Source organism: Lepidochelys kempii, chromosome 12, assembly GCF_965140265.1.
Source record: "Lepidochelys kempii isolate rLepKem1 chromosome 12, rLepKem1.hap2, whole genome shotgun sequence".
Taxonomy (NCBI): domain Eukaryota; kingdom Metazoa; phylum Chordata; order Testudines; family Cheloniidae; genus Lepidochelys; species Lepidochelys kempii.
This window is the reverse complement of record NC_133267.1, coordinates 17,955,878-17,979,809: the sequence shown is the minus strand read 5'-3', so window position 1 is coordinate 17,979,809 and position 23,932 is coordinate 17,955,878. Positions and strand designations below refer to the sequence as shown.

The 23,932-nt window shown below is 37.9% G+C and overlaps 1 protein-coding gene and 1 long non-coding RNA gene across 9 annotated transcripts in view; one reads left to right on the top strand and one right to left on the bottom strand.

Annotated features, from left to right (window-relative positions):
• ABCC12 (ATP binding cassette subfamily C member 12) overlaps nt 1-23,932 on the bottom strand; it is a 127,496-nt gene that overhangs the window by 76,506 nt on the left and 27,058 nt on the right. For 7 of the 8 annotated variants that reach the window (XR_012154481.1, XR_012154482.1, XM_073307712.1 and 4 more), the window contains 8 exons: nt 22,665-22,898; nt 22,229-22,402; nt 20,268-20,415; nt 14,892-15,040; nt 11,609-11,716; nt 8,276-8,539; nt 7,464-7,535; nt 4,281-4,405 (listed from right to left, as the gene is read on the bottom strand). Coding sequence is in view for 6 of the 8 variants with exons in the window: in XM_073307712.1 (XP_073163813.1) it covers nt 4,281-4,405; nt 7,464-7,535; nt 8,276-8,539; nt 11,609-11,716; nt 14,892-15,040; nt 20,268-20,415; nt 22,229-22,402; nt 22,665-22,898 (1,274 nt within the window). In the remaining 2 variants the exon portion in view is untranslated. The remainder of the gene's footprint in view (nt 1-4,280; nt 4,406-7,463; nt 7,536-8,275; nt 8,540-11,608; nt 11,717-14,891; nt 15,041-20,267; nt 20,416-22,228; nt 22,403-22,664; nt 22,899-23,932) is intronic. The other variant, XM_073307713.1, reaches the window with a different exon arrangement.
• On the top strand, nt 383-13,705 carry LOC140896246 (uncharacterized). The gene is made up of 3 exons (XR_012154485.1): nt 383-526; nt 1,376-1,507; nt 12,921-13,705. It is a non-coding gene; the product is annotated as an uncharacterized lncRNA (long non-coding RNA).

Genomic DNA, 23,932 nt, shown 5'->3' with positions numbered 1-23,932 from the left:
GAAGAAAATACTACTGCATTAAGGTCTTGCAGTTGTTGCATTCCAATGTTGTTTTACAAGGCCTATACCTCACTGTCTCACCTTTTTTCAGAACCCTTTATTGTAAACATGCCATGGGGAATTTGAACCAAATTTCAGCTACTAATAATATGTTTGTGAAATTATCTCCAATTTGTATTTTGTGTTTGTATGCTGGTTTCTTAGAAAATTTGGGGAAACAACCACTAGAAGTCCTGTTTTTCTTCCCCACATAGCACGCATTTGCTGCACCCTGCTGGTGCCTGAGCAGTAACATTGTGACATGAGAGGTAATCAGCCATTCATCACTCACTCCCTCCAGTTCAATTGCATACTTGGGGAGAGCCACTAGTGCCTTGGTTGTCATGGCAACTGCTGCCTGTGATAACTGATTTACCTCAGACAACCAGGACATTACTACAGTGAAGGATCCCAGGAGGAACTGGAATGAAAGCTGACTGCTCTTTGGACTTGTCCTGTGGCAAGTTACACTGTGTCTTTTCAAAGGGTAAGTGTTACTTTTCTCAGATACAAAATTACTTTTCATATATGTTGTTTACATGCTTCTTTCAAATTGGAGATTGAGACTTTATGAATACTTCCAGCTTTTTTAAATACATGGGAAATTATAGGTCCAAATCCCTACTCAGTTTTCACTGTCAGACAATTAAAAGAAGTAATTTAGAAGTTGTAGTAAAACTGAAGTTTAATTACCAAAAAACATGTTCTGACTACAATATAATTTAATTCCTTTCTATATATTGGTCAACATGGTATTCGAAAGATAAGAATGGCAACCAGAGATATATTGAAGAAAGCTAATATGCAAGTGCTTTAGTTAAATAGTACAAGCGGACGAATTAAAGGTTGCATGGGCAACAATCGATCTGGCATTTCCAAACTTGGGAGTACTTGACTTCATAATCTTTTAATCCTTTTTTAGTCTTTAACTTTGTACTTTTTAATGATTTTATGGTTTAGTTTATTGATGAGTTACTTTAACTAATAGTAAAAGAAGTTTTTTTTGTTTAATTTGTGTATATTCTTAGAATACTTATTGCCTTTTAACTACATGTAACTCTTCATAATCTAAAACCAGTATTCTTTGGAGCCATTTTCAGGAATTGGTAAATGGAAGTTAAGAAGAACCAGAGAATTTGATATGCTGCTTCAAAAATTGCTGTAATATATGAATATCATAGGACATGGCTATTAAATGTCTTTTTCTGATATTCTTATGTCTATATGTTTTGATAAAATAGTTGCTAAACTATTTAAGGAAAGTAACTTCTTGAATTTTTAAATACAAACCATGTGTCTGGGATGTCTAATGGAAACATTTATCTGAAATTTATAGACAGGCAAATTCATTCCATTTCCCACATGGCTCAACTACACGAATTTGCTGGTTGAAGGCAATAGCAGGTATTGAAGAAAATGAACATCTGACAAGCATGGCTGCCCACCAGCGTCTAGCCAGATTTGGCAGGTGAGACACTGAAACAAGTCTTTTTTTTTTTTTTTAAATAAGCACAGGGATTCTCTATCTATTATCCATATAAGTATGACTGAACAAGGTTGGAACTACAGTTATTAGCAATACAGAGGTAGCTTTTGTTAGTACTTAGGGATAGGAACTTGCTGGTTTTATGCAATGCTGCACTGATAAGTAGCAGGAATGCAGAGGAAAGTTTATGGATATTTACAGGAGTTCTTTATTTTCTACATTTTTCCATATTTCTTTGGTTTGAAGTCTCCTAATTTAGTTAATTTGTTCCCCTTTTGGATTTAAAAAGCCTCCTCTCACATATTAGAGTGTCCTGTTGTGTGATATGTGTGGCCCATGAGAATATAAAGGAGAGAGGCATATGCATCAGGTGTGTAACAGGTTGTCTTGCCCTTTAAGGGCCAGAGGCCTGGGGCAGCCAGCCATGTTAACTATTCAAATGCAGCTGCGAAGGAAACAGGTGTTCCCTATTAAAGAGCTGCAAGAAAAATGGGACAGCTGAGAGAATCTGCAGGAAGGGATAGCCTACCTCAGTAGTCCCAGAGGAAGGGATACTCCCAGGGGGAAGCCCTGCTAGTTGTGGTTGGGTAGAAAGCCCCAGCTGGAAGTTTTGTTTTCCTTTTGTGACTTGTTTGGACAAAAAAATGGAACCAGGAGGGAAGGGCTAAAAGCTGATTTGGGCATGGCTGATGATTCCCCAGGCTGGTGAGTAAAACTGCAAGGGCACAGAAGGGTTTATGCAGCCTGCATGACCAGAAAGGGAAGGACATGTGCAGCCCATGTGGCTGTTAAAAGAGGGGTGTGTGCACCTTGACAGGCATATTCAATGTGTTCTAAGTCTATGTACAAAGCACAACATATATGGCAATGTCACACTACATGAACTAAAATAAAACCCATTTCCCTGCAGTCTCAGTCCAAAGCCAGAGGAACATCGGGACTGCTTCCTCCCTAGGGAGTAGAAAAAGAGGTGAAAACTCGGCCTTGCCCATAGCATGAGCTCATAGTGTAGGACCAGTGGGTACTGAGGAATATGCTGCATGCACAGAAGGGTGTATTCCCCTTGCAGATCAGAAGTGCTAGAAGGCATTCTAATTCACTAAGGCAGAATGTTTCCTAGTGCTTCCCCTGGAATGATGCACCTCCCCCTCATGTCGGGAAGAGCTGTGCCTTTAAGGCACAAATGAGTTCTGAGGCCCAGATTTTTAAAGGTATTTAGGTATTGCTCTGCTCACCATTGTCAGGTCTAAGTCCCATTTTCAAAAGTTTCTAGGCCAGGCATGATTTCAATGGAAGTTAGGCAGTTTGGTGCTTTTGAAAATCCTATTTGGCATCTATCTGCATCTTTAGGCACCTAAATACCTTAACAAATCTGGCCATTAGGCACTTTGGAGACTAAGTCCAATTGACTTTGTGAATGGAACTTAGCCATCTAAATCATGTAGGGCCTTGCAAGGTGGAGTGGAGCAGTGCCGAAATATCTTTTAAAATCTGGGGCTAAGTAACTAGATGAGCTTTACACCATGTCCTGAAGATAAACAGAATAATGCTGACAGACCAATTGGTTGCTATCACCTTAAATAGTTGGGGGGCCTCTAGTGGGCCTGCCTGTCTTCTACTGCAGTAGACCCCTAACACATCAGCAGCATATATATGTACTAGGCCTTGCATGTTTGATTATAGGTAGTAAATATGATTATTTGAACCCCAACTCTGCCCATGTGGTTTCCTCTTAGTCTTAACCTTGCGCAGAGAGCAAAGACTCAACATCAATGGAGAAAGTGAATGCGATACATTTCCTAGTTGTTTATAACTAATTTAAAAAAAAAAAATTTAAATAGTCTCACAAAACTAAATGCAATATACACTGACTGCACTGCATCAGTTAGTAATATGAGAACTCATGAACTGCTGCTTTTGATTTCTGGGGATATTTCTGTTATTTAGCTTATGGCTAATTTAACACATTTATTTTCTTCTTAGTTTTAGTCACATGCTATGGCAGCTGAAATTTGAACACATGGTACATGACAACAGGAGTAAGGTGATGATTTAATCATCATTATAATGTGTAAATACCAGTCCTGAAAAATGAAAATATCCAGTAGTCTAGGTCAGTCACAAAGAAAGTAATGACCATTTATAGCCTAACTTTTTAAATAGTCCATTTGCCTTTTGAGATATACAAAATTAAAATAACTGACCAGCCTGATCCTTCAGTTGACAATATCTGAAGTCCATATATATGAGAGACCTGGAAGTTTTAGTTCTAAAGCTAACAGGCTGGGAGCATCAAAGAGGTGATACTATATATCTTGTGACTGAGAATGTTGCATACATCTCGTCTCAGCAGTCACTGATGACTAGTTGTAGATTTAATGTCTTGGAAGATAATATTTGGCATTGATGGTTCCAGCAGGAGTACAAAGTTTCATTGGGTGTGGATAGGAACATTGGAACTCAGAGGTGCGATCTCCCATGGAGTACATATGTGTGGGGCCATGATTAATTATAGGTGTTCTATGGAAATGAACCAGAATAAAGGCAATGGTGAAAGTCAAATAATGCCCTCTCCTCCCCATTAGTCATGGGATCAAGTAGAGTGAGGGAAACCTCATGTTCAGAGGCTTTGGGCCCTAGCCACAAAAGAAGACAAGTGAGTGTGTGTACACATATGTAAGTTCAGCTATCAAATATGGAAGCTTATCATTAGAGTAAATAAGTATTGGTAAGATTTAAGTATTCCAATAATTACCTTTCTTCATTGTATTCTTCTCCAAATAATATATTCCGCCTAACAGTTTCATGAAATATCCATGCTTGTTGTGACACATAAGCTAATGTTCCATCAACACCTACTGTCCCATCATACAAGTACATCTGAAACAAGTAGATTGTACAATTAAAAAAAATTTATAGAGGTCTTCTAATCGTCGTTTTAACCTGACTCAAAATACAATCAGCAAGGATGGTCATTTTGCTAATGTGTTATGAGTGTAATTCTTCATTGTATAAACAGCAGGTATCTAAGAAGGACATGACTTAAGAAGGACCTACGGTTCTTCTGGCCATTCACCCAAAGGCTCTTGTAATCATTCCTCTATGGTGCCCTTTTTACCTCCCTGGTCCTTTTCAGGAATAGCTGAAAAGTGGAGGGCTAAGTGAGTGACAGAGGAACGTAAGTATCCATGATACTGCAAGTGGCCATAGTTATCATTGTGTGAATTGTTCTTGAACTTTGAGGAGTTTCTCTCCTGTGTAGGGCAGGTTAGAATAAATGAGTAGATCTGGTCAGAAATTTTCCAACAGAACCCTTTTCCTGTGGAAAATGCTAATTTGTCAAAACCAGAATATTCCACAGTAACATGATTCCAATGAAATTTTGATGGAAACCAGGCAGTGGAAACTTACCTGATTTCCTATCTCCCTGCCCAATTCCCACTCTCCTCAGGACCCCAGCTGGTGGGCTGCTGGGGAATCCAGATTCCACAGTTAACCCTGGTTCCTCAGCAGCCTGCCAGGGCTTCCAGTGCCTTGGCTGACTGCCAGGTGAGCAGCTGTGGAGCCTGGGAGCCCAGGGAACTTATTTTGTTTCAGGAATGTTTTGGTGCTTCTGAAACTAAATATTGCAGATTCCCTGATCTGTGAACAATTTGAAGGTTTTGGATTTTCATACCAATCTGGGATGAAAATTTTTCCAAAACCTTGAAATTCTTTATGGAACTGAATATCCGTTTTCTGGCTAGCTGTATTGGTGAGAATTAGTGAGCACTTGCCACTTCTGAAAATGAGCCCATTTATTTGGGTGTCTTACGTTAGCTTCCTATATTTGCAAATCTTAGCCATAGCATTCGTTTCTTATTCTCATGTTGAGACCCCCACATCAGTCTTTCATCTTTTGAGGGTGCTTATTAATTTGCTCAGTTTCTCTTTCTTGGCCCTAAAGATCAAAATAAAACTATGATCCCAACCCACATTCCTTAATGTCACATACCTAAAGGACAGGCAGTAGTTACGTTCAGATACATAAGTGAATACTTCATCCAAGAGCGGCTTAAGAGAAACTTATCCAACATAGTTTCAGAACCTAAGCATCAGTGCCAGCCTTTTACAAAATAGCTAACAAAAACCAGTGTACTAGATAGGGCTGTCAAGCGACTAAAAAAATCAATTGCAATCAATAGCGTGATCAAAAAAATCAATTGTGCGATTAATCGCACTGTTAAACAATAATAGATTACCATTTATTTAAATATTTGTGGATGTTTTCTACATTTTCAAATAGATTGATTTCAATTACAACACAGAATACAAAGTGTACAATGATCACTTTATGTTTATTTTTGATTACAAGTAATTGCACTGTAAAAAATAATAGAAATAGTATTTTTCAATTCACCTAATACATGTACTGTAGTGCAATCTCTTTAACATGAAGGTTGAACTTACAAATGTAGAATTATGTTAAAAAAAAACTGCATTCAAAAATAAAACAATGCAATATTTTAGAGCCTGCAAGTCCACTCAGTCCTACTTCTTGTTCAGCCAATTACTCAGACAAACAAGTTTGTTTACATTTGCAGGAGATAATGCTGCCTGTTTCTTGCTTACAGTGTCGCCTGAAAGTGAGAACAGGAGTTTGCATGGCACTGTTGTAGCTGGCACCACAAGATATTTACATGCCAAATGCACTAAAGATTAATATGTCCCTTCATGCTTCAACCAGCATTCCATGGGACATGCATCCATGCTGATGATGGGTTCTGCTCAATAACAATGAAACGCAGTGTGAACCGATGCATGTTCATTTTCAATATCTGAGTCAAATAAGACCGACAGACGGTCGATTTTCTTTTTTGGTGGGTCGGGTTCTGTAGTTTCTGCATTGGAGTGTTGCTCTTTTAAGACCTCTGAAAGCATGCTCCACACCTCATCCCTCTCAGATTTTGGAAGGCACTTTAGATTCTTAAACCTTGGGTCGAGTGCTGTAGCTATCTTTAGAAATCTCACATTGGTACCTTCTTTGTGTTTTGTAAAATCTGCAGTGAAAGTGTTCTTAAAATGAACAACATGTGCTGGATCATCATTCAAGTCTGCTATAATGGGAAATCTATGGCAGAATGCAGGTAAAACAGAGCAGGGGACATACAATTCTCCCCCAAGGAGTTCAGTCACAAATTTAATTAGCGCATTATTTTTTTAATGCACGTCATCAGGATGGAAGCATGTCCTCTGGAATGGTGGCCGAAGCATGAAAGGGTATACAAATGTTTAGCATATCTGGCATGTAAATACCTTGCAATGCCAGCAACAAAAAGTGCCATGAAAATGCCTGTTCTGACTTTCTGGTTACTTTGTAAATAAGAAGAGGGCCGCATTATCTCCTGTAAATGTAAATAAACTTGTTTTTCTTAGCGATTGGCTGAACAAGAAGTAGGACTGAGTAGACTTGTAAGCTCTGAAATTTTACATTGTTTTGTTTTTGAGTACAGTTATGTAACAAAAAAAATTCTACATTTGTAAGTTGCACTTTCATGAGAAAGAGTGCACTACAGTACTTATATGAGATGAATTGCAAAATACTATTTTTTATCATTTTTACAGTGGAAATATTTGTAATAAAAAATTATATACACTTCGATTTCAATTACAACACAGAAAACAATATATATGAAAATGTATACAAAACATGCAAAATATTGTATACATTTCAATTGGTATTCTATTGTTTAACAGTGCAATTAAAACTGCGATTAATTGTGATTAATTTTTTTAATCACAAATAATTTTTTTCAGTTAATCGCATGAGTTAACTGCGATTAAATGAGAACCCTAGTACTAGAACAAACAGTACCAAAACATTCAGTTAAATATATATTTCTCATGCAAAAGGAAAATAAAAATAATTATGGAAGTTATTCTACAGTGATAAGCATACCTGTCCTAGAATAGCTGATATGACTGAGCTCTTTCCGCTTCCAACATTTCCACAAATTCCCAAAACCTTTCCCTACAAAGAGACATATTTTGCAGATAGTTGATCTATATTTGTAAAGTAATAAATTTCTCATATCATGTTGCCTACTGTTCTGCGATCATGCAACAAATATTTCATGTCCTGTCACACCTGCCAATTCAGGAAAGCATCCTTATTCAGGAAGACCTCTTAACCATTTAATTTTAAGCATGTAGATAAAGTTCTTTCTTGGATCAGTGCCGTAATGCATATTTTACTCCCAAGAAGACAAAGTTAAAGGTGTTGTATTTGGATTTATAGAAGCCAATAGAATTGGTATTTTAAATAATGCAGTGATGTACATTTTTTTTTTAATTTCTTTTTACTGTGTAGAGTGCTGTAGCCTTTTCATTAATGTAAGGAATTTACAAAAAAATTCTCTGTTCTGGTGACTGGTGCATAAATGAAGTCTTGGATATGGAATTTATTTATAAAAATCAGTCATTGTTTGGTATTGAGATATGCACTTTATAAACCATGTTCTGTGTTTGTACCTAGCACAATAGAATACTGATCCATGACTGACTCCTAGGTACTACTGCAGTACAAATAATAATTTATTAGTGGTCTAATGGGTGCTTTAGAAAGCCTATGCTGGGCAAAGAGAGGTGCGTGTCTGGGGGAAGAAGGCGAATTGAAACCTTTGTTTCTTAGCTCAGCAGTGCAAGGCAGAGATAGCAAGGGCCCCAGGGCACCCAAATCCTTGCAGGCAGATTGTTATCTTACAAACTTACTTTCTTCACAGTAAAGCTTAAATTGTATAAAGCAATGGCTGCACTATCCTCCTCTCCGATTGATGTCTCAGAGTGAGGAAGGACAGGCCCTGGTTTTGGTTGGTATTGAAAAGCAGTCTTCCCATTCATGTTTTCATTATTGTTCTTTCTGCTGTGTTCATTCATACATTCCCAAGACAGTGTAGCATTTTCCATTACCACAGCATTTTCTGAATTTTTCAGTTGCTTTACATAAACAGGAGGAATTTCAGTTAGGAGAATTTTCTAAAATAAGAGAATAAAAATAAAAATGCCATTTATTTATCAAAGTATGAAAAGTGAAAAAATATTATTCTTTTGATTAATCCAGCATAGAGCTGACTGCTGATAATATGTTGGTGAAATGTGGTGAGATTCTAGCAAACTATTTAGTATAGAAGCAGAATCAGTGCAGATATTTCTTTAGAAATACTGCAAAAAATATTCTTAAGAGATTTTCACTTTTAGGGATTCAAGAATTTGGATAAACTTTTGATCTTTTGTGCTCTGATCCTCTGAACCATTTGTGGTTCACCAGGAACAATTAATTTGTTTAGTTACAGTAGAAGTCCACTGACTAGTTCTAATACAAAGAGAAGCAGCATGTAAATCCTTTGGCATATGAAAGGCCCAATTGTTTTTAGGATCAGGGTCTTAGACACCTATTTGCAACATAACACTATTTGATATTTGTTATATATATTATTTTTTTAGAAATATCTGCTGCTGTTTCAGTATCTCCATTCAGTGAATGGGGTTGATTTCTCTTTCAGTGAGGCCAGGCGTTTCTACAATAGCCACATTATGTGGAACAAAGTAGAACTAATCAAATCAATTGTCCCATAAGAACATAAGAAGGCACTGGAAATCAGAAAATTTCAGAGCTTGTATAATATTACAAGTATATTATATGTATAATATATATACTATATTATACTAAATATAGTATATTATCTGTAAAAAATAAGGGCTGTTTTAATCACACTGTTAAACAATAGAATACCAATTGAAATTTATTAAATATTTTTGATGTTTTTCTACACTTTCATATATCGTATTCTATGTTGTCACTGAAATCAGTGTATATTTTTATTACAAATATTTGCACTGTAAACATGATAAACAAAAGAAATAATATTTTTCAATTCACCTCATACAAGTGCTGTAGTGCAATCTCTTTGTCATGAAAGTGAAACTTAGAAATGTAGATTTTTTTGTTTCATAACTGCACTCAAAAACAAAACAATGTGAAACTTCAGAGCCAATAAGTCCACTCAGTCCTACTTTTTGTTCAGCCAATCAGTCAAACAAGTTTGTTTACATTTATAGGAGATAATGCTGCCCTCTTCTTATTTACAAAGTAACCAGAAAGTCAGAACAGGCATTTTCATGGCACTTTTTGTTGCTGGCATTGCAAGGTATTTACATGCCAGATATGCTAAACATTTGTATACCCTTTCATGCTTCGGCCACCATTCCAGAGTACATGCTTCATCCTGATGACGCTCATTAAAAAAATAATCTCTAATTAAATTTGTGACTGAACTCCTTGGGGGAGAATTGTATGTCTCCTGCTTTGTTTTACCCGCATTCTGCCATAGATTTCCCATTATAGCAGACTTGAATGATGATCCAGCACACGTTGTTCATTTTAAGAACATTTTCACTGCAGATTTTACAAAACACAAAGAAGGTACCAATGTGAGATTTCTAAAGATAGCTACAGCACTCGACCCAAGGTTTAAGAATCTAAAGTGCCTTCCAAAATCTGAGAGGAACGAGGTGTGGAGCATGCTTTCAGAAGTCTTAAAAGAGCAACACTCCAATGCAGAAACTACAGAACCCGACCCACCAAAAAAGAAAATCGACCGTCTGTCAATCTTATTTGACTCAGATACTGAAAATGAATGTGCATCGGTCTGCACTGCATTTCATTGTTATTGAGCAGAACCTATCATCAGCATGGACACATGTCCCAGGGAATGCTGGTTGAAGGATGAAGGGACATATGAATCTTTAGCTCATCTGGCATGTAAATATCTTGTGACACCGGCTACACCAGTGCCATGAGAATGCCTGTTCTCACTTTCAGGTGATATTGTAAACAAGAAGTGGGCAGCAATGTTTCCTGTAAACAAACGTGTTTGTCTGAGTGATTGGTTGAACAAGAAGTAGGAATGAGTGGATTTGCAGGCTCTAAAATTTTACATTGTTTTATTTTTGAATGCATTTTTTTACATAATTCTACATTTTTAAGTTCAACTTGCATGATAAAGAGATTGCACTACTATACTTGTATTATGTGAATTGAAAAATACAATTTCTATTTTTTTTTACATTGCAAATACTTGTAATCAAAAATAAACAATGTGAGCACTGTACACTTTGTATTCTGTTGTAATTGAAATCAGTATATTTGAAAATGTAGAAAACATCCACAAATATTTAAATAAATGGTATTCTATTCTTAACAATGCAATTAATCACAATTAATTTTTTAATTGCTTGACAGCCCATTTTTATATCAATATATATAAAATGGTCTGTCAAGCGATTTAAAAAATTATAAATAAAAAATAAACATATTGATTCACTTAAGTTGCTTCAACAATAACTTTTAGATTAGCTCCCATTTTTAAAAATAATTTAAAAACTCACTATTTCCAGTGCACTGTAACAGTAAACAGATTCTTTTAATCTTTCTTCTTTTCTCTTGCTTCGTTACATTTTTGTTTGTACAGCACCTAGCAAAATAGTGCCCTGGTCCTGGTTGCCGCAATACTACTACTGCTAACAATAATAATAGAGGAAGAAGGCAGTAGTGGCTTGTTATTTGATGTATAACTATTCTGTTTTTAATTTTACTTTTGAAATACACATTTTTAGTTTTCTCTTTAGAATTAGGTATGTAGTTTAGTGTAGTTTTCTTTTATTTACTAACTAAAGCCTGTTATAATGCCTGAAGTCATTGAAGTCAATGGGAGTCTTTCCATTGCTCTGAACAAGAAGTAAAATTACAATCTACATTAAGCGATTGTCTGCACTGAGAAATTAATTCAGATTAAGGGAGGGTGTGAATTTAAAACAGAAGAGCTATTTCTGATTAACTTCTTGTGTGGATGCTCTTATTTAAGAAGATTCTTATTCTGGTTCAATTTTAACCGCTTTGGAAGTAGATTACCCTAATTTGGAATATGGTATGTACATATAGGGAGTTAATCAGGAATAATTATTCCAGAATAACTCCCTGTATAGGTAAACCCTTGTTTGCACTTATCTAGAAAATTCCCTGAATATTTTAAAACCATGTTTTACCTTCAATCTTGTTAGGGAAATTTTAGCTTCTGCTGCTGCTTTCACTGAGAAAGGCAAGATAGCAATTGAAAACTTCATTACATTAAACATGGCAATCACACTAAATGCCTGCAAAAGAAAAAGGAAAAAGGCTTTTACTATTTTAGTGCTGACCATTCTTTTGCATAAAAATTCTAAATATATTTTTGTATTATATTTTACAGGGTAGGAACAAATATATGCTTTTAATTTGTGTGATTTTCATTTTCGTAATTGCAATGTGAGTGGCTAAAACACAATGCAACGCCTTCCATTTTTCAAGTCATTATGAATATGCAAAATGGCGTTGGTCCCATTACTGAGCTTTCTGGAACATCAGTTTGAGGAGTCTTCCTAGGTCTTCTACCACTGATTTCAGTGAAGTTAGGTGAGGGAGGAATTTGACCTGTTAAGTGTAAGTCTCTGAACCCTTCCTGCAAACCAACTTCCAATCCGTCTTGCTATGTTAGCAATGAAGCTTACACTTTTTTATCTTGTCTAGAAGCTTCCTGTGTGATACCTTGTCAAGGGCTTCACTGAAATCCAAATAACTCACATACACTGCCCTGCCTTCCTACATATGCTTTGTCACTTCTTTAAAGAAATCAGTCAGGCATATTCTTAGCAAACATATGTTGGCAAGTGCCTAACTCCTGTTTACTTATAAGTGAAACATTTCATTTTGTCCCTAATAAATGAACCCAGTATTTTCATAAGACATAAATGAGATTATTGATGTGTAATTAAGAGGCCTCTAGCTTACTATGCATTTTTAAAATTGGTATTATGTCCACTTTTTTCGGTCTTTGTGCATTTTCTGTTTATGCAGTTATGTACAAAATAAAAAGATGGTAATATTTTTGCTTGTTCCTTGCTTAATTCCAAGAATTGCCTAAGGATCTGGGCAAGCCCGGGAAACAACTGCCTGGGGAGTCTGGGAACTGGGAGTGTCTGTACTGGCACGAAACTAGGCAGGCAGACTTTGACGGAATCAACATGTTCCTACATAATGTTTCAGTTCTCTTGAATCAGCATTTTCTAATAGAATATTGTTCTGTTGGAAAATATTCAACCAATTTGAGTGAACAGTGGAAGGAACTAATCACAGCTGCAGCCTCTGCACAAATTTATAGGTACCCCAGGCTTCCCAGAGAAGCTGATACAGATGCTCTCTCACATGGTGATACAGTTCACAAGACTCATCTCAGGAGATTTCAACATCCACAAGGGCAAGGATTCTGATATAATAGCACACAACTTCCTATCCAAACTCTTCATCTTTGTTTTCTCATAGGAAATCTTTGGACTCCCACATATAAAGCATAAAATATGAAAGTACTATTCACAAATATACAAGAAACATACCTGGAAGAAACAACCGTTACAAAACGCATCAGCAGATCTGCTTAGCAAAATAGGTTGCTGTGAAATACATCCCCTTTGTGCAATACTCTGCACCAGCTCCCCAGTTTAACGGTTCTAACCTGAAATTCAAAGCCTTCCATGGAACTGGCCCTGTCTACTTGAGAGATCACCTCCATGGCCATGACTTCCCATGACAACTATGTCTCACTGAAGCAATGAAACCATCAAACAACATGGGAGGCCGAACTTTACAAGAGCTAGACCAAGACAATGGAACTTGCTACCAGAAGTCAGAATGACAACTAATCTCACCATCTTTATAATGAAATCCAATGTTTATCCCTTCTGCTTAGCTTTACCACCGTTTGCTCAGTAAACACATAAACCATATCAACTATTCAAGTTATATCCCCTACAGGCTGGGGAGGAAGAGAGAGACCACACTATTATTTCTGTTTTCCAATATTTGGGAGGAGGTGTTCAGATACTGGTATGCTGGGGGACATATAAGCATATAGATTAATTGGATGAAATCCTAGCTTCATTGAAGTCAATGGCAAAACTCTGATAGTATATCAGAAGCTATATTCTCTTTTATCAGCATTACATGGAATCTTTTTCCCTGCTTTTTGCTGTTTCTTTGACTTTCCTTTTGTACATCCTCACTCATTTTGTAGTCAAGTGTTTTTGCCAATAAACCCCCTACATGTCACGCTGGGATTTTTTTAAACAAAATTTCCTCCTTTGCTTGTATGTTTACCCTTCCTGCCCTCCATCTTTTCCCTAGCGACTGCTTTCTAAAGGGGAATGCATCTTGCTGTTCACCAGACTGAATTTTGCATTAATCTGCATTGAGTCCTGTGTGGAAGGAGTGGGTGGTGAATGATCCCAAATGTCTAGTTAGTTTCTTACTATTTAAGAAAATACTTTAAAGCATTTAAAAGACCATATATCTTCTTTTAGAAGCTTCCCTAATTAATAATCAATTTAATTTATTAACTTTATCTTTACCATGCAGTGTTTAATAGAAGCTACCCTGGTTTATTAGCCAAATACAGGTGCAGCAAGTTGTATGGGCCCATGGTGCCGGGGTTCCAGGAATATTCAGGGTCTGGAGGCCCGGTTCCACCAATGTTTGGGGCTGAGTCTCTCCCCAGCCCTGCTTGTGGTCCCCACACGCCTGCCCGGGAGTGTCTACTGGCCCCACCTGCCACCCCCATGCGATTTAAAAGGGCCTATGGGCTCCTGGCCGCCGCCTCCACCACCGGCAGTACTGTGGGGCTAAGGTGGCTCCCTGCCTGCCCTCGCTCTGTGCCACTCCCAGAAGTGGCCAGCATGTCCGCGTGACCGGGGGGAGGCATCTCCACGTGCTGCCCCCACCATGCGCGTGGACTCCGCAGCTCCCATTGGCCAGGAACTGCAGCTATTGGGAGCTGCGAGGGTGGTGCCTGCGGGCAGCGGCGTGCAGAGACACCCCCCCCGGCCCTCCTGCCTAGCAGCCGCTGCCAGAGGGGTGTTTGGGTCGCTTTCGGGACCCGCCCGAGATAAACACCAACTCTTCACCCTCTCCCGCACCCCAACCTCCCACCCTCATCCAGAGCCCGCACCCCTCCCACACCCAAACTCCCTCCCACAGCCTTAGGCAGGTGTGTGAGGCGGGGCAAACTTGAACCCATTCTGGGCACCACCAAAAATTACACAAAGCTGCTGCCCCTGGCCCTGTACAGTCTGTACAGGAAAGCTATGTTAATTTTGGAGCTGCCATTCATTAAAAATCCTAGGGGAAAGTAAGTAAATTTAAGAGGATCCAGATCTACTCTACAAAGATATACTGTACTATAAGGGAACAGGGACTTTGGGGGAAGATATATATATAAATATATATATAAAAAAGTCGTACAACTGATGCAGTTAGTTCTTGCTTTAAAAGGGTGTGTAAAACAAACGTCATGACGATAGCCAGTGTTGATACAATAGGTGTCAGAGCAGAGTTTACACTTTGTACATATCCCGCTTTTTCCAATATTTTCCTTTCAACATTTCTTATACCTGTGAAATATAAGAAATTTAAAATATTGTAATGTAAAAAAATGTAAAGCAGAGCTAATATTTTCAAGAGAAGACCATTCTATACAGCAAAGGCCTTCCTTATACTAAGTCTGGATTTGGGAGACGTTGATATCAATTGAATTGCATGCACCAAAGGCAAATTTATAGCCCTACATTTGATAGCATTAAGATGGTAACACAAAAGCTATTTAAACATTGTTACTGGATCTATTTTTCCCTTTAAACAAACAAACAAAAATCTTATGATTAAGCAAAAGCCTAAGTGACTGCTTTACATATATACTTTTATATTTGGCAGAAATTGATTTTGATTTTTGTTTAATAACTTCAATCGATAATACCATTTTTTAAAAAAAATTCTATTGATTTAAATTTTCACCATTGTGTAAAATTATGTGTTTAAGCATTTTTTTATTTTAAATCAAGTTTAAATTTTCACTGTTGCAGAAAACTGGGAGGGATGTCAAACAATAATTAATGACTGATGTTGAGCTTCAAAAAGTTAAAGCTTTATAACCATTAATACTCAACCAGTCAACATCACACCTCAAAATATAAAAAGTAAATATCCCTAAATCAAGCAGCATTTTCCTTACTTTGCCTATCTATAAATTTAAGTTACTAGTGATGGAAATATTTTTGTTGGTTTGTGGATATATGGTAAAATTAACATTTCCCGATAAAAGACTATATATTTTTGGCCCTTAAAGCATTAAATGATGGATAATCAGTAAATAGACTCAACTGTTTGCACTTAGGTTCAGTTAAACATTGATTTTAGACAGCTCTCTTTTCATTACCATGTTTACCTTCCTAAACCTGTATTTTTGTATAAATATTTTATTTCCATATTTACTCCAGAATTCTGGAGGAAGTCTTTACAAGGGCTACATTTAAGATAACATGGGGTTGTGATGAACAGGACAATGGGCTTGTTTTGTACTGGTTCAGAACCCCAGTTTTGCTTTGAGTTTTGGGTTTGTGTGAAAATGCAAACTCAAAGCCGAAAAGGGAAGGGAAAACCAAAAATGTCTCTCAGTGAGTTGCACTGAAATTGATCAAATCACCTCCACTTCAGTAACCCTTTCACCCCAATAAGCCTGGCTCTCTCTTCAGTGGCCTGGAATCCATCCACTGCCTTCCAAAGGTATCCCGTTAGTTACCTTTTGTAGCCTTGAGGGAGAGCCACTTTACCTACTTCCTCTTATGTGAAGCCTTTAGAAGGCTGCTTCTCTCCCATCCAGAGTAAGGATTTTCGTGGACAGTGGGAAGCCTGTTTCCTTTATCCCCTTCTCCGTATCACACTTGGTCCCAATGTTCTATTTTTGTGTCCCACTTTATCTCTCAAAAAGAAAAGGAGTACTTGTGGTACCTTAGAGACTAACCAATTTATTTGAGCATAAGCTTTCGTGAGCTACAGCTCACTTCATCGGATGCATCCTGTGGAAAGTTTAGAAGATCTTATTATATACACACAAAGCATGAAACAATATCTCCTCCCACTCCACTCTCCTGCTGGTAATAGCTTATCTAAAGTGACCACTCTCCTTACAATGTGTATGATAATCAAGGTGGGCCATTTCCAACACAAATCCAGGTTTTCTCCCTCTCTTGCCCCCCTCCCCAAACTCACTCTCCTGCTGATAATAGCTTATCCAAAGTGACCACTCTCCTTACATTGTGTATGATAATCAAGGTGGGCCATTTCCAGCACAAATCCAGGGTTTAACAAGAACGTCTGGGGGGGGGTAGGAAAAAAACAAGGGGAAATAGGCTACCTTGCATAATGGCTAAGCCACTTCCAGTCTCTATTCAAGCCTAAGTTAATTGTATCCAATTCGCAAATGAATTCCAATTCAGCAGTTTCTCGCTGGAGTCTAGATTTGAAGTTTTTTTGTTGTAAAATAGCGACTTTCACATCAACCAATGTGATATATGCCATCATGTGCCAGCAATGCCCCTCTGCCATGTACATTGGTCAAACTGGACAGTCTCTACGTAAAAGAATAAATGGACACAAATCAGATGTCAAGAATTATAACATTCATAAACCAGTCGGAGAACACTTCAATCTCTCTGGTCATGCGATTACAGACATGAAAGTCGCTATTTTACAACAAAAAAACTTCAAATCCAGACTCCAGCGAGAAACTGCTGAATTGGAATTCATTTGCAAATTGGATACAATTAACTTAGGCCCCCCCGCAGACGTTCTTGTTAAACCCTGGATTTGTGCTGGAAATGGCCCACCTTGATTATCATACACAATGTAAGGAGAGTGGTCACTTTGGATAAGCTATTACCAGCAGGAGAGTGAGTTTGGGGGGGAGGGGGTGAGAAAACCTGGATTTGTGTTGGAAATGGCCCAACTTGATTATCATACACATTGTAAGGAGAGTGATCACTTTAGATAAGCTATTACCAGCAGGAGAGTGGGGTGGGAGGAGATATTTTTTCATGCTTTGTGTGTATATAATAAGATCTTCTAAACTTTCCACAGTATGCATCCGATGAAGTGAGCTGTAGCTCACGAAAGCTTATGCTCAAATAAATTGGTAAGTCTCTAAGGTGCCACAAGTACTCCTTTTCTTTTTGCGAATACAGACTAACACGGCTGTTACTCTGAAACCTGTCACTTTATCTCTGTGTACCACCCGTTCAAAGATTAGGAGCCCTAAGAGCAGCACCTCAGTTTACTGCTGACTTCCTAAGATTATTTCTGGAGGACTGACCGACTTAATGTTCCTCTCTTGACCACCCACAGGAGTGTAACTCATTGGTGGTATACCCTGCAGCTGTCCCACCTGGTCTAGGATTTCCCCCTGTTCAGTCTATCCTGGCTGCTTCTGACCATTTCCCCCCATAGGCTTCCATTTGGTCTCACCCATATGTGGAGACTCATCACATATCTTTCTCTTATCCTCCTTTGACCATATGTACAGCTCTTCTGGCCTCCAGTGCTCTGATTTCCCTGTCTGATTCCCTGGCCAGGATCATGGAAATTCAGGCTTTAGGCTCTGTGGTAAGGGATTTGTGAGGTTGGGCTGCCTGGAGAAAGGGAAATATTGCAATACAGGATGCAACATTCCAGGTACATTACCACCAGAGCAGGCAAAGACAAACTATCTCCTGTGGAGAGATGCCACCCCATTTGCACTCTGTATTTGTTACCCTTTTTATTGCCAAATCACAATGTTTCTTATTTGCTGCCCTTTATCCCTATAGCTCTCCTGACATTAGTGCTTTCCAGCTTTTGGTCTCCCATTGAATAGCTCAGTTTTGGGCCATTTTTACCTGTATATATTAGCTGAATTTCTTCTTATTATTTTCTGCCATATTGCTAACTTCTCTAGATTACCTCTGTATTATTACTGTGTTCAGACCACCTCCTGATTTAGTGTCAGCCAGTTTGATCAATGTGTTGTTTATCTCCACTTCCAGATCATGAATGAAGAGATTAAATAGGAGAAATGTTAACATCCCCCCTCCGAACTTAATGCTGTTTTATCATTCCACTTTGTTTATGGCACCTCAATTTCCAATCTAGGTAAGTGTTCGCATCTAAGCCAGTACAAATTAATCTTGCGATCAACATTTCATGAGTCACCCTATTAAATCCTATATTGCATTTGCTAGCTTCTTTTATTAGGGGCCCAATCCTGAGAGGTACTAACTGCTCTTCAACTTCCACTTATGATGGGAGTTGGGGGCACACAGCAACCTCTTGGGATTGAGCCCTTACTCTATAACAGCCAAAAGAAGTAATCAGATTTGTTTGGCAAGTTTTGCTGCTTGTTGTAGACAAATTGGAGTGAGTTCAGAGAAGAGCAACTGTCATAAAAATAAAGGGAAGGGTAACCACCTTTCTGTATACAGTGCTATAAAATCCATCCTGGCCAGAGGCAAAATCCTTTCACCTGTAAAGGGTTAAGAAGCTAAGGTAACCTCGCTGGCATCTGACCTAAAATGACCAATGAGGGGACAAGATACTTCCAAATCTGGAGGCGGGGAAAAGGGCTTTGATTTGTCTGTGTGATACCTTTGCCGGGAACAGATCAAGGATGCAAGCTCTCCAAGTCCTGTAAAGTTAGTAAGTAATCTAGCTAGAAAATGTATTAGGTTTTCTTTGTTTTGGCTTGTAAATTCCTGGGCTGGAGGGAATGTGTGTTCCTGTTTTTGTGTCTTTGTAACATAAGGTTTTGCCTGGAGGGATTCTCTATGTTTTGAATCTGACTGCCTGTGAAATTATCTTCCATTCTAATCTTACAGAGTATTTCTTTTATCTTTGTTTTGTTCTTCTAATAAATTTCTGTTTTTTAAGAATTGGATTGGGTTTTTAGGGCCTTAAAAATCCAAGGCTGGTTTGTTCTCATCTTGTTTATTCTCAAGCCTCCCCAGGAAAGGAGGTGTAAGGGCTTGGGGGGATATTTGTGGGGAAGATGTCTCCAAGTGGTCTCTTCCCAGATTCTTTGTTAAATCGCTTGGTGGTGGCAGCATACCAGGTTTTAACCTAAGCTGGTTCCCAAGGCAAGAAAGAAATCTGTGCCTTGGGGAAGTTTTAACCTAAGCTGGTAAGAATAAGCTTAGGGGATCTTTCATGCAGGTCCCCATATCTGTACCCTAGATTTCAGAGTGGGGAAGGAACCTTGACAGCAACAAATGTTATTAGGAAGCTAGAGGGAATAATTTATGAGAAAAGAGAGCCAAATATGCATGGCTTGACTAAGCAGTAAAGGTGATATAAGATTTTACAAGTATTTAAAGAGTATAAACACCAAGGAGAGAATGAGTGGAATGGCGGGTATAAGTAGGAGTAATGGGATGAAATTAAAAGAAAAGGGTAGGCTCAAAATCAGGGTTGGGAATCTTGTTAGCCCCATTGCTTGGAATAGTTGAAACTAGCCTGGATCAGGAAGTAATAGGTAATATACTAGGTAATATACCATAGGGAGCTGCACTGGCAGGGTCATGGAGTAAATAGCATGATACTTCAGGGGTAACATTTTCAAAAGTTCCTAACTGACTGAGGAGCCTAAGTTCTGCTGACTTTCAGTGGAGAAAACAGAACAGGGGTTCATAAACATCCTTCTTAGAGACAAGTGGTTTTAAAAACATAGAGCAGTTTAAGTTTCTATAAGTCACTGATATTGTAGAGAAAGCACAGTTACCATTTTATATACTACTATAAAATAGCTGCTTTTTATACCTTTGATTGCCTTTGCAAAAGATTTTTCCCAAGCATACATTTTGATCAATTTAATGCATGTTAAAATCTCATTCATTGTTCGCACGCGAGTATCTGTCACTGACATAGCAGCTCGTCGGAATACGGATGTGAGCTTAGCCATGAGCATCTGCAATCAAGATGTAAAAATGCTATTAAAACACATCCTTAAAACGGAGACGTCTAACAAAAATGTGAATTTAAGCAAACATGTTTGAGAGTGTGTTTGTGTGGATGGTAAATGCCTACAACTGGCAATATTGCAGGAGCCAATTGCCACATCCTTTTAAAGTGACAGCATTATATTGCTACCTCACTAGCTAGTCTTTATACATTTGAATGTTTTTCCTCCATATGCTTCCAAACTCTTTTTTGAATATTCATGTTTCCAGTGTCTATTGATACTCATTGTAGTATTCCAATGAACACATTAAAGGCCTCATTCAGGACTCCATTTTTGTATCCAACAACATATATTGTATAGATTTCTTGTTCCTTTTCTAATTTGACTCTTCTGCTAAGATGTGTGTCACCTAGACTAGAGCTTGCTTCCATGTTCCATGTCAGAGGCCATTAACATATCATGTAAAAAACAGGAACAGATTAGTATATTCCTATGCAACTTACTATTTAGAAATGACGAGGGAACAATAGGAAACAGCTGTGATTTCCTATGCACCTTAATATGTAGATTCGACAATGTTATATATATTTTTATCCTTACAGATGCTAATATCAAATTAGAAAAAGAACGAGAAAGCTATACAATGTATATTACTAGATACAAAAAGGAAGGCCTGAATGAGTCCTTTAATGTGTTCAGTGAAATACTGTAATGAACAGCAATAGACACTGGAAACGTGAATATTCAAAAAAGAGTTTGGAAGTATATGGAGGAAAAACATTCAAACGTATAAAGACTAGCTAGTGAGATAGCAATATAATGCTGTTACTTTAAAGGGTGTGGCAACTGGCTCCTGCAATATTGCCAGTTGTAGCCATTGACCATCCACACAACCACACACTCAGAAAAAACCTGCTGCCACCATATTGAAAACACTTTGAGGCAGTGGTTTGTGGTTCTGTGTGTTTAGCTCCTGTAGGTGTGACAGCATTATAGGAGATTATCAAATGTACTTTAGAAACTGTTAAGATGTGTCTGGAAAAGTTTAATCAATTGAAAACACAGTTCATTAACTAAACAGCTCTATGTCTCCATTTTAAATAGAAATAAAATACATATAGCTTCATGTAAAAGTAACAATGGATTATTCCAGTGTTACTTCTTGAAAGGAAAGCTCCTTTAACTATTCTGAATGTAGTTTATTCTTTATATGAAAAATGTAATCACCAGTGAATACTAAATTAATACATTAATTAACACACTCGAAGTATCTTAAGACCATATTTTCATAATAGTCTCTATGCTTGCACAAGTTATTGATTGTACAACAGGTACAAAATTGCAGTTACATATGTTAGACGTATCTGTAACTATCGTACCTGATTGTTTTTGAAAATTTGGCCCCTGTGTTGTCTTTTAGAAAAACTAAAATGAATGTGATTTAAACTGCTTATGTGGCAACACTAAGGTGAAAAGATACTTGTGAGTAGGTATTGCAGTGTTGTGTATCACAATGAGATCAGAGGCCTATGTAACAGAAAATTCAGATATTGGGACAAATTCTCCTTTTAGTTATTGCAGAGCAACTGTGAGAATGGAGTTACTTTGGATTTACTGAGAGAAGAACACGGTCCTTTATTGAGTTATTTAATAAAATATTATTAAAGGTAAGGATTTTCAAAGGAGCCTAAGGAGTTAAGTACCCAACTCCACATTAAACTTTATGCCTTATACCCTTCGGTCCATTGAAAATCTCAGCCTTTACATTTAATATTGATCAATGTACATATAAAATTATTGGGAAAATCAGTCACTTTACCTGTAGAGGTATAAATATAATATAAACAAATGTTCCTGTGAGTGCAGTGGGACCAAGAATAAGACAAGAATATATGGTGCAAACGATCATTAGTGCAGGCACAGTAATTGGCAGAGGACAAAATAAGGCAGCTTCAAACATTCGATAGCCATCATTAGCTAATACATTAATGACCTGCAAACATATAAAAAGAGAGAGATGAATAGTTCTCCCTTTTATCGATATTTCTGTGACCAAGAGTTTTTAAACCAATCATGTTTTTATAATCCCAGGAGTAAGACTTTCAGGATGCACTATCCATATACTGTTTATTAGTGCATCAAGACTTAAGTGACTATACCATTTCAATTGACTTATTTTAGTATTTTACAAAAACAGCTCAGACATTAAAGGCCACCTGGAGGTTAAGAAGTAGAATATGATTATGAAAATTTACCTCACCAACAGAGATGTGCGTCAAAGACTTAAATGCTAATAGATATTCAAAAGCTACTGTAGATACAGCAACTTTTAGTCTTATAGCTGTACGGTAGTTGATGGCCCATGCCAATGCCCAGAATATTACTTTGGAAAGTTCAGCAAGAAAAAGTGCTATGCAGAGTCCAATTCCCCGAATGATGTCTTTGGAGACGCTTTCACTGTGCTGTAGAATTTTATGAATGATCACAGTCTGCAAAGAAATTTCAGAATTATTTTTTAAAATTGCATCATGAAAAATTTCACATCTGTTAACCTTTGGGAAGTTCAACACCGCAACGTCAGGAACTGTGCTGCTTCCACAGACACCTCTACAATGCACACTCCTTTCAGTGGCATGTAGAGTTCATAAACTACATGCCCCCCAGCAGCAGTATACCTAGCAGTGTAGATGGTGAGGCACTGCTTAGGTGAGTAGAGTGACGAAACGGCTGAACAATGCAGGCATGTCCCCTATGTTACTCTGCAGTACCTTCCCATCTATGCAGCTATTTTTAGTAGCGTAAATGCTACCTCCTCATTGCTGGAATCTTTCACCACTGCAGGGAAAGTCTCCAGCAGCAGTGAGCCAGCAGGGAAAGGTTCTGGCAAGTCCCCCCACCCTCAAGAGCCTTTCCCCACTGGCTTCCCCCACACACGAGCCTTTCCCCACTGTCCACTTTAGAGCCTTTCACAGACATGTGTACACATTTCAGTGTGAACTCAACTGGCTTTTCACTGCAGGGTGTAGCTACACGTACCCTACACACCACTGCAAGTGGTGTTCACACTGTAGGCATACCCAGCATGGTACCATATGGGATTTACACATATAAATAATAGAGGTTTTGGGAAGGAAATTACATTTTATATTCATGAGGTACTAAAGGATAGGCACTCAGATACTATGGTGATGAGTGCAGAATAATGCCTGGCTAGATTTTAATAGATGGTTACCAGTTACCTATCTATCTGTCTATATACCAGTATCTGTCACATTTGAGAACCACTTGGTTTCACTGCGGGAAGATTCTGAAATTAGTTACTTGAATTATTGGCCCAATAAAAATATTTATCCACTCTTGATATCCTAGTATAAACCACTGAAATCAGCTCAGGTAGCTAGTTAACAAAAGTTGCTGTTACTCTGTGAGGGAGGTATGAACAAATACATTAATTGATAAAACTGAAATAATGGGGATTTCAACTAAGTGTGCTTAAACTGGTCAATTGTCACATCAGAACAAG